Source organism: Histomonas meleagridis, assembly GCF_020186115.1.
Source record: "Histomonas meleagridis strain 2922-C6/04-10x chromosome Unknown contig_120, whole genome shotgun sequence".
In the NCBI taxonomy this organism is placed as follows: Eukaryota; Parabasalia; order Tritrichomonadida; family Dientamoebidae; genus Histomonas; species Histomonas meleagridis.
The window spans coordinates 77,501-89,570 of record NW_027150760.1 but is presented as its reverse complement, the minus strand read 5'-3'; the positions used below and the strand labels follow the sequence as shown (position 1 = coordinate 89,570).

Here is a 12,070-nt window from a genome sequence, read left to right as displayed (position 1 = left end):
AAATTATTTTATGGGTTTTCTTTTATTAATTTGAAACAGCACTTATGTTAGCATCCAAAAATGATTATAGTGAAGTTGTTGAAATACTTATACAAAAAGGTGATATAAATCAAAAAAATATTTAATAATTTCATTTAAAATTTCATATTAAAATTTAATGTATCAAAATATTTTTTAAAATTCCATTCGTTAATTTGAAACACCACTTATTTTAGCATCTAAATTCAATAATATAAAAACCACTAAACTACTTCTTAAACAAAATAAGATTAACATTAATGATAAAGATATTCGTTTGTTTGAATCAATATTTTCTATTGCTATTTAGTAATTCAATAAAATATTTGGAATTTAATGAAATTATTTACAACAGCCTTTATGTGGGCAATAAAATCTGGCAATGTTGAAATTGTTAATTCATTTCTTATACATAAAAAACTTTATCTAAATATTGCTAATGTTTATTTGTTTGATTGAAAGTTTTTGGTAAATGTTTTCTGTTTTACAAAAACATATGGAATTTCAACAAAAAATTTAAGACAGCACTTATGTTGGCAGCAAAATTTCAGCATACTTCAATAGTTAAATTACTTCTTACGCAAGAACATATCAATGTAAATGCTGTAGATGTTTATTCGTTTGATTGAAAGCTTTTTGTAATTTTTTTATGTTTCAACAAAGTATTTGGAATTTTATTATTAAATTTAAAACAGCACTTATAATTGCAGCAAAAAACAACGATATTGAAACTGTAAAAGCGCTTCTAAAAAGTGAAAAAACACTCACAAAAATTAAGGACGATCATTCATTTTTATTAAATATTTTTTCAATAATTTTATATTTGCTTGTGATGTTTGGAATTTAGTATAATTATATAAAACAGCATTTATTCATGCTTCAGAAAATGGTTTTACCAAAATCGTTAAGTTACTTCTTCGTGAAAAGGAAAATGACCACATTGTAATAAAAGACAATCAATAATAAAGATACATGTTTAAATTTTTCTAAAAGCATGGATCTTTTATGGCTCAATAAAAAAAGAGTATTTTCCTATTTTAAAATATAGAAGCTGTTTTGAAAAGCACGTTTGCAGTAACTTAGGATGTGAGTTAATCCTGAAGATAATTTTAATTCAATTGAATCTTGATAATTTCTTAATTTATACCTAGGACTTGTGTAAAGACATATCCAAAGTTATTGGTTTGTTCTAGGAAAATTAAATTTAAAAATTCATGTAGTATCAAATAATAAAAATCAGTGAAAGTTAGGAGATTAGTAAGTTAATTATAAATTCCAAAATGAAGTCATTGTATATGTTTTTAACTTAATGTGCATCTAATGGAATCTTTTCTTGCAAATAGTCTCATCATAAATTTATTTTAAACGTTCTTTCACTAATGTGCTCCATTTTTTGTTTTTTCTTCTCCATTCTGACAAATCATGTAAAAGCTCTCTTTATTGAAAGCAATAGTACGTTGGTTATTACCAAAGAGTCTGAATTTACACGAGAATATCAAGGCTTAACAAAATATCTTATCATTGACGGAGAAGTAACATTAATTCCACAAAAGAGTTTTACACTATGGAGTAATCTTATATCAGCATACATTGGCAATTCTGTATTATCAATTGAACAATTTGCATTTTCTTCATGTTCAAACCTCGAAACTGTTATATTTAGTGAAAACTTAAAAACCATCCAACTACATGCATTTCAGCATTGTACATCCTTAAAAAAGGTAAAAATTCCAGATTCAGTTACTTCAATTTTAGATGGTGCATTTTATCATTGTACCTCAATGACAGATATAACACTTTCAAATTCAATCACAACAATTTCTAATTCTTCGTTTTCTATATGTTCTTCATTAAAAGAAATCATAATTCCAAATTCTGTTTTATTAATTGACTTACGATCATTTTCTCGATGTTCCAATTTAGAAAAAGTTATTATTGGAGAAAATGTGGAAACAATTAAAGCATTATCATTCCTTTCTTGTGTTTCATTAAAAACTATAACAATACCAAACTCTGTAACTTCAATTGGTACTGATTCATTTTTCATGTGTTCGAAATTAGAAAGTGTTATTTTAGGAGAAAAATTAGAAACAGTTGGGGAATTTTTATTTTATTCTTGCACTTCATTAAGAAAAATTACAATTTCGAATTCATTAACAATAATTGGATATCAAATGTTTACTAAGTGTAATTCTTTAGAAAATATTAACATTCCAAATTCTGTTACTTCAATTGGTTCTTATGCATTTTCAGAGTGTTCATCATTAACAAATATTATAATTCCGGACTCTGTTACATCAATAGGTGATTCTGCATTTTCTGAATGTTCATCATTAATAAATATTAAAATTTCAAATTCAATAACAACAATTAAAAAAAGTTCTTTCTTTTATTGTTCTTCATTAACTAAAGTAACAATTCCTAATTCAATTACTTTGATTGATGAAAGAGCATTTTATAAATGTTCTAATTTAGAAATAATAAATTTAAGTGAAAATTTAGAAGTAATTGAATATCAATCATTTCATGAATGTACTTCATTGATAAAAATTGAAATCCCAAACACTGTAACATCAATCAAAAGTTATGCTTTTTATTCTTGTTCAAATTTGGAAGATATAATATTAAGCGAAAAAATAGAAACTATTGAAGAAAATACATTTTCTATTTGCACCTCATTAAAAAATATTACAATTCCAAATTCAATAACATCATTTGAAGAATCTGCTTTTTATTCATGTGTTTCATTAACAAATATTAATATACCAAATTCAGTAACTTCAATAGGAAATCGAGTATTTCTAAAATGTTCATCATTAGAAAAGATTATTATTCCAGATTCTGTTACATCAATAGGCGTTTCATTATTTCAAGGTTGTCCTTCATTAAAAACATTAATAATTCCAAATTCAATCACTTCAATTTCAAATTCAATGTTTGTGGATTGTTCATCATTAATAAATATTACAATTCCAAACTCAGTTACTTCAATTGGAAATTCTGCATTTTTAAATTGTAATAATTTAGAAACAATTATAATGAGTGACTTTATTGAAACTATTAATACTAAAGCATTTTCTTATTGTAAATCTTTAACGAAAATTATTATTCCGAATTCAGTAATTACAATTAAAGATGAAGTATTTCTTAAATGTACTAATTTAGAAACAATTGATTTTGGAGAAAATGTTAAAGAAATTGGTAATTTTGCGTTTAAATCATGTTCCAATTTACAATATATTCATTGTTCAAGCGTATTAAATATTGGAGAAGGTTGTTTTTCACATTGTGAAAACCTTAAATATATTTCCTTTCCAAAAATCGAAAATTGCTCAAAAGATTGTTTTACTGAATGTATTTATTTAAACAGTGTCGAATTACCAGTGCTTAAAAACATTGGAATTTCTGCATTTTCATTTTGTTGTGATTTAAGAACAATTAATTTCCCGAATGTTATCTTTGTTGATGAATTAGCATTTTCTAATTGTTTATCACTTTCTTCAGTTAATTTACAAAATGTTCAAATAATCGGTGATAAAGTATTTGAAAAATGTATTTACTTAAAAAATTGTTCTTTTCCTAATCTTATTGAAGCAGGAGAATATGTATTTACTTCATGTATTTCACTTTTAACATTTGACGCACCAAAATTAACAAAATGTAAAAGTTCTTTATTTCAAGGGCAAAATTCAATCCAAAACTTTTATATGATCAGTTTAGAATTTGCATCGAATTATTTATTTTCAAATCAAAACATTGATACAATTTATATTCCAAATTGTAAAGAATATGGAAATTCATGTTTTGAAAATACGAGTTTTATATCACCACTTGGAACAATACAATATATAGAATTTAATGCCACAAAAGTTGGTGATAAATGTTTTTATAATACATTAAATTTGGCTGCGAAATTTCCATATTTAGAATATGTCGGAATTTCATCTTTTTATCGAACTAATGTTAGAGGTACTGATTTTCCATCATTAAAAACTTGTAATGATTTCGCTTTCCAATATTGTTTTAACTTTGTGAATTTCGAATCATCAAATTTGGAATATCTTGGAAAAGAAGTTTTTAAAGGAACAATTTTAACAAGTTTTATTGCAAATAATTTACGTGAAATTGGAGATAGATGTTTTATGAATCAATTTAATCTTAAAGAATTAAATATTTCAAATGTCGAAAAGCTTGGAAATGAATGTTTTCTGAATTCATCAATTCAAGAAATTGATTTTCCGAAGCTAAAAATAATTGGATCGAAATGTTTTGGTCATTGTATTAACATAAAGTATTTTAATAATGATATTATCGAATCACTTAATGATCATGTATTTCAATCATGTAAAAATCTTGTATCAATTTCCTTAAGCAATTTAATTGAAATCAAACAACAAACATTTGAAAATTGTATTAATTTGGAAGATATTTATGTACCAAAATTAAAAAGAATTGGCGAAAACGCGTTTAGAAATTGTTCGTCAATTGAATTCATTGATTTCCAGAATGTTATTAACATTAATGTTTCAACATTTGAAAGTTGTGAAAATCTTCAAAATGTTGATTTACCAAAATTAGAATTAATTGATGAAAGTTCATTTAGAAATTGTATTTCACTTATAAATGTTTATACTAATGCTTCTTACATTGGCGTTTCATCATTTGAAAATTGTATAAATTTACAAAATCTTTATTTACCAAATATAGAAACAATTGATAAAAATTCATTTAAAAACTGCGTTTCATTAATTTGTATTTCTTTTGATAAAATATCATCAATCGGAATTTCATCATTTGAAAATTGCATTAATTTACAAATTGTTAATTTACCAAATTTGGAATTAATTCGAGAAAATTCATTTAGGAATTGCGTTTCATTAATTGATATTTCTTTCCCAAACGTTTTAACTATTGAATCATCAGCATTTGAAAACTGTTCAAGTTTATTGATAGTTAACTTAAATAAAGTTAAAGAAATTGGTTCATATTGTTTTGCAAATTGCTTTAGTATAAAAAATGTTTCGCTTAATAACGTTGTAACAATTGAACAGTTTACATTTTTCAATTGTGTTTCACTCGAAACGATCGAATTGAAAAGTTTGGAAACGATCAAAAGTAATTCATTCGAAAATTGTAAATCACTCAAAACGATAATGTTTGAAGATTTACTTAAAATCGAAGGAGATTCTAATTTCAAAGGATGTTCTTCCCTTTCGTTTATACACTTACCTTTGCTACATACAGTTCAATCAGATTCAATATATATTTTTGAAAATTGTTCATCATTATCAATTTTATCATTTCCAGATCATCCTCCAAACTTTAATTCCAAAGTGTTTGAAAATACGAATCGAAGCAAAGTTAATAAAAATGGGCATTTAGTTTATGATATTACACTATGTTTACCTTATGTTAAGAATTATAATAATTATAATATCAACAACACAAAGGAATGGAATCAAATTCTTGCAATTGAACCAAATAATTATTATGACGTTTGCATTTATACTAAAGATACAAAAATAGATCAAAAAGGAATAATTATTGGAGTAACAATTTGCGCAATTGTTTTTCTCGCAATTATTATTGTGGTTTCTGTGCTGTTATATAAGAAAAATATAAAGAATAGAAGATTAAGAGCTGAAATTGACGAACATATTCTACTGTCATCAGCTGTGGTAACTGATTTCGGTTGAATTTCTTCTTTGTTCGAATCAATTTTTAATAAAATATCTATTTTTAAGTGTTTAAAAATAAAATGTAAATTCAATTAATTTTTATGCATTTCATAATTATATATTCTGAAAAAATCATTTGGAACCAAACTTCATTTTGGCATATAGTATATTTAAATTAATTAAAATATTGAAATTAAATTTTGGATTAATTCAAGTGATTTCAAGATCAAACAGCTCAACAATTCTTTCAATAGATATACATTTAGAAGCATCAGCAACAATGATGATGTAAAGAATTTCGAGTTGATTTAGAATTAAGAGATGATGAATTAAATATTACATATTATGCATATCCTTCGGCTTGTCAAATCATATAAATTAGCTCAACCTGTTTCTAGATTAACAGGTTATGCTGAAATGATTGATCATATTTATTTGACTGATGATATGACAGTACAACAAACGATTTTTAGTAATGACGTAAGTGTTATGTTAATTTCGGTTCTACTGGATAATATACAATTTATGGTGATTACATTGAACCAATGGATGGGATCTATTGTTTACGAGATTAAAATTTTAATCACTTAAAATAGCAAATGGAACGGATGATTGGGTAATCAGTGTAGTTATAACTGTTGTTTTGTTGTTTGACGTAGGCGTATACATCTTTATTATAATTAAAAAGCGCAAAACTGAACAATGAAGGAAAAGATCACTTCAATCAAAGCGGAAACCATAAGCATAAAAATAAAACATGTTACATATAATTTCTATTTTTGTTTATAAGTAGTAATGTATTATAATTGGAATTTATCAATTACATAAAGACTACAAAATGTTTTACTGCTATTTATCTGTCATTATTTCTAAATGATCGTGAGTGAATATTTTCTTTTATAAAGATCATTTGTCTAAAACAAATCATCAAAATGATTTTTATGTTCTTGTGCAATTATTTTAATGTTTTAATACTTAAGAAATTTGACACATTTCACAATTTGTAAAAAAACAAAATAATGAGCCAATGATTTGACACCGTTTAGTTCGTGCTTTGCCAATGCTTTGCTGCTCTGTCAGCTCCAATTTGTTTGAATTCATCTTTGCTGATCCATGAATTTGACTTATCGGCAGTGAGATTTGCGAGAACTGTAGCACCGAGATAGACGAGGTAGCGGCGATTTGGTGGATCTTCTACTTTGATCTTGTAGCTCTTAAGTTGCTTTCTGTCATTCTTGAGAACATTCTTTAATACCAAATTCTTAAGATCGTTCTCAATACGGGTTGAGAGGCCTGGGAACATTGTGGTACCTCCAGAGACAACAATGGATTGGAAGAATTGCTTACGAAGATTGATATCAGCTTTCATGATGGTCTCGAATATGAGATCAGAAAGTCCTGGTGTTTCAAGACCAAGTTGGTATGGTTGGAAGAGAACTTCTGGTGCTTCGAAACGTTCGCCGGAAACTTTGATTACACGGCCATCTGGTAATGTGTATGGAACAACATAAGTTGTGGTCTCTTTGGCAATACGACGATCCATTTCAATATCGGCGGAGATGAAGCACATCTTTTCTTTGATTTCACGAACAACATCAAAATCAGACGTCTTATGGAATGTATATCCACGAAGTGTAAGAAGCTTAACCATATGTTCTGTGATATCACGGCCTGCAATATCCATACGACCAACAAGATGTGGGAGAAGATAGTTTTCACAGATTGGCATAATGTGTGTAACACCATCACCAGAATCAACAACAACACCAGTAACTAAACCTTGGGCATAAAGAACAAGGATAGCTTGTGGTGAGATTTGAATTGCTGGGAAGTCATATTTTTCGAAGAAGATTTCCATCATCTTCTTCCTGTTTTCAAGTGGATTGAGTGGTGCTTCAGTTACGAGGACTGGATGTTCTGAGCAGTTGATCTTGAGCTTATTCTTCCAGACGTATTCAAGAACTAATTGTTCATCTTCCCAGTTCTTAACAACACCATGTTCAACTGGGAGAGAGAGATCGAGATATTGACGAACATCATTAATTTCATCACAGATCATTTGGTCCTTAAGTTTTGCACGTGAAAATGATTCATCTGAACGAAGAATTGGACGACCAACGGTGTTAGGAAGAACAAAGTCAGGGATCTGTGATGTACTCATACCAACCTTAAGGAAACCTGTACCAAGGTCGAGAACAACAGGAGTTTTGTTTCCAGACATTTGTGGAAAGTGCTGAACTTTTTGAATTAAAAATGGGACTTTCTGTTTTGTTTTTTCATATCACATATCACACAAATGGGGCAAATGAAGCAGAGCAAAAAGTGCTCTCAATCCTTTGTGAAGCCACGATGAAACAAAAAATAATTTCAAATTTTTAGGATTATATTCTCAGAGTTTTTTTCTTTTGCTATGCGTGCTTAAATCAAAAGCCTTTAATAGAAGAGAAAAAAGAATGAATTGAATTACACATGTGTAAATTTGGGTATTCCTTTATTAAAATAAAACAATATTGGCTTACATTCATTTTAAAATTGAAAAAAAAATATAATCCATTTCTCCATCAATTAAGTTTTATAAAATTCTTTTCTAAAATCATGAAAAACATCTAAAATAATAATTTTATAAGATGTTTGAATAAAATTTTATGTAAAATATTGTTTTTTCCAAACCATAGTAACCAATTTAAAGGAAGGTGCAAAATTATATAAAAAAATTTGCCTGCGAGCGGAGTCGAACCGCCGACCTTTCGCTTACAAGGCGAACGCAATAACCACTATGCTACGCAGGCTGTTGTTTAATTAAAAATATAATGATTTATATGAATTATATAGAAATTTTCTACAACATAGGAGAATAAATAATTGTTTAAGCTTAAATAAATAAACAGTTGAAAAATGTAAGGAAGGGTGTGTATTTTATATCACAATTATGAAATCTTATCAAGACTACCTTTGAGAACCTGGGGAAGAATGTGATTGGGAATCTATTGAAGTCTTAATGTTAAACTAATTGGCGAACGAGTTAATCGAATGCTTTTCGGCGAAACTGTTTCACGTCGAAAATACGATTGGACCAATGAAATTAGTTATGATGATCCACATGAAACAATGAGGTTAGAACCTAATAGTTTCTTAATCCTTGAAGGTATTCAGGTTGAATCCACAACTATTAAATGCTCTTGGGAAAGAAAGATTTACACCAATATATGTTCAAGCTCTTTCACCACTTAGAGTTGAATTAAATCATCGATTTCCATGTAGTGACTTAAGGCTAATTCGAAGCTTGATTCGAGATTATTTGTTTAGAGGTTCATATCCACCTCGAGCAACATTGGAAAGATGGACAAGTGTTCGACTCGGTGAAGTGAATAAAATATTTCCTTATCAAGAAAAAGCTGAATATTTCTTTAACTCTTCTCTATTTTATGAGGTCCCTGTGCTTGGTACGATTGGGAAAGGATTGTTCATGAAAGCAATTGAGGCAAATAACGACGCGTTGAGACTTCTCAAGTTGATTAGTTTCATCCATCCATTGCCAACGGAAATTGTGCCGCATGTATCATGCATTTGCGACTTCATTGGTGGTTCTGATTTGAAATATTAGATCTATATAAAATATAAATTTTTGAATAATTAGAATTATTTATTAGATTTGCATGATCATTTAAGAAAAATAATGATTTAATTTATTGATTAAATTCAAAATATTTTGTGATGATGCTTCATGAGTTTTTTTCATCATTAATATTTTTAATTCTCTAAGTACTATTGAAAGCAATTTACTCAATAATCCATTTTATATAACAAAATCAATTAAATAATATTATGAAATTCTCATTTAATGTTTTATTTTGTTTTTATTTCTATTTCAGCTCAGACAAAAACTTTAACCACATCATTTATAATTACATTTATTTAAATACGTCAAATTACAACAAAAAAACATTTTTCATAACATTTTCAATTCCTTATTGTTCAAGAAGTAATTTGGATATTTCTGTTTGATTATAAATGTATGCATACATATGATTGCATATGTCAGTGCTGTTTCAAATAATACAAATAACTCCCAAACATCATTAAAAAACATTATTTGATTAAGGTAAACATTAAGCAAAACATATAAATGTTTTTAGCATTAATACCTATTTCTAAATACCCATTTTTAGTAGCATACATTAGTGCTGTCTCGAAAGAATTAAATAATTTCCATATTACTTTGAAACATAAAATTACTTAAATATATATAATAAAAAATTTATCAACTGATTTAGAATTGATGTCAATTCCTTTTTGTTCAAGAAGTAATTTAACTATTTTTGTATAACCATATCGAGATGCAATTATTAGTGCTGTTTCAAATAATTTAAATAATTTCCAAATATTATTTTGAAATATAAAATTATCAAAATAAATTTTAAATAAAACAAATAAATATTTTTTGCATTAATATTAATTTCTTCTTGTTCAAGATGTAATTTAACTATTTCTGGTTTAGATGCATACATAAGTGCTGTTTTAAATATTTAACCGGTTAGTTCATGATATCATTATTTTTGACTGCTAAATGAAGTATTGTTCCATATTTTATTTTAGTATATCGAATTATTAAAACAAATGTCAAATAAAACAAATAAATATGTTTGGCATTGATATTGATTTCTTTTTGTTCAAGAAGTAATTTAACTATTTCTATATGACCATTTAAATATGCTAAAATAAGTGCTGTATTAAATATTTTTAAGGTTGAACTCCAGTAAATTGAATGAAAAACGATCAAATCCATGATTCGTAAATGGTTACCGCCTAAAAAAAATTGTTTTGTTAATAAATCGATACACATTTATAATTTTAATCTGTAAATAAAAATATATTTATAATTATTAATGCTCTTTGTTAAATACTAAATTATTTTAATTTTAATTTTTTTATGATAGATAATCAATTTCACTTTGAATTAAAATATTGAAAAATCTCTCTATTACTTTATTTCAAATATTTATTACAATATTTTGATGTTATTTATTTCATTTTATCTCTTAATCCATTCCTCTCTATTATTAACAATATTTTTTCGGTGGCGACCGTTTGGAGTACAACCTTAATAATTTCCAAATATTACATTGAAATTTCAAAATATTAAAATAAATATTAAATAAAACAAATAAATATTTTTAGCATTAATATCAATTCCTTCTTGTTCAAGAAGTATTTTAACTATTTCTGTATGACCATTATAAGATGCAATAATAAGTGCTGTATAAAATAATTTAAATAATTTCCAAATATTATTTTGAAATATTAAATTATCAAAATAAATTTCAAATAAAACAAATAAATATCTTTAGCATTAATATCAATTCCTTTTTGCTCAAGAAGTAATTTAACTATTTCTGTATAACCATTTAAAGATGCGTACATAAGTGCTGTATAAAATAATTTAAATAATTTCCAAATATTATTTTGAAATATTAAATTATCAAAATAAATTTCAAATAAAACAAATAAATATCTTTAGCATTAATATCAATTCCTTTTTGCTCAAGAAGTAATTTAACGATATCAAAATTACCTTTTTCAGATGCACGCATAAGTGCTGTTTTAAATATTTCGAATAATTTCCAAATATTATTTTTATATCCAAAATTATTTAAATAAATCCAAAATAGAATCAATAAATATCTTTAACATTAGTATCAATTCCTTCATGTTGAAGAAGTAATTTAATTATTTTAATAAAAGTGAAGATGGTTGCATTCATAAGTGCTGTTCTAAATGATTTCAATAAATTCCAAATATTATTTCAAAATTTCAAATTATTAAAATAAATTTTAATTAAATTAAACAAACTTCATCTCTTATATTCGTATCAATTCCTTCTTGTTCAAGAAGTAATTTAACTATTTCTGTATGACCATTCCAAGATGCATAAATAAGTGCTGTTTTAAATAATTTAAATAATTTCCAAATATTATTTTGAAATATCAAATTATTATAATAATTTTTAAATAAAACAAATAAATATTTTTAGCATTAATATCAATTCCTTCTTGTTCAAGAAGTAATTTAACTATTTTTGTATAACCTTTTTTAGATGCACCCATAAGTGCTGTTTGAAATATTTCGAATAATTTCCAAATATTATTTTGATATCCAAAATTATTTAAATAAATTTTAAATAAAACAAATAAATATTTTTAGCATTAACATCAATTCCTTCTTGTTCAAGAAGCAATTTAACTATTTTTATATATCCCCCTTTAGATGCAATTCTTAATGCTGTATCAAATAATTTTAAAAATTTCCAAAAAATATTTTGAAATAGAAAATTATTAGTTGAACAAAAATAAAATCAACTAAAAAAATATCCATAG

At 25.9% G+C, this 12,070-nt stretch overlaps 1 protein-coding gene across 1 annotated transcript; it reads right to left on the bottom strand.

Annotated features, from left to right (window-relative positions):
* Nucleotides 1-6,738: 6,738 nt before the first annotated feature.
* Nucleotides 6,739-7,917, bottom strand: GO595_001176 (actin-related protein 2; the record flags this gene model as incomplete). The annotated part of the gene is made up of 1 exon (XM_067913945.1): nt 6,739-7,917. One exon carries the CDS (start codon nt 7,915-7,917, stop codon nt 6,739-6,741), a length of 1,179 nt encoding a protein of 392 aa, XP_067778646.1.
* Nucleotides 7,918-12,070: the final 4,153 nt, after the last annotated feature.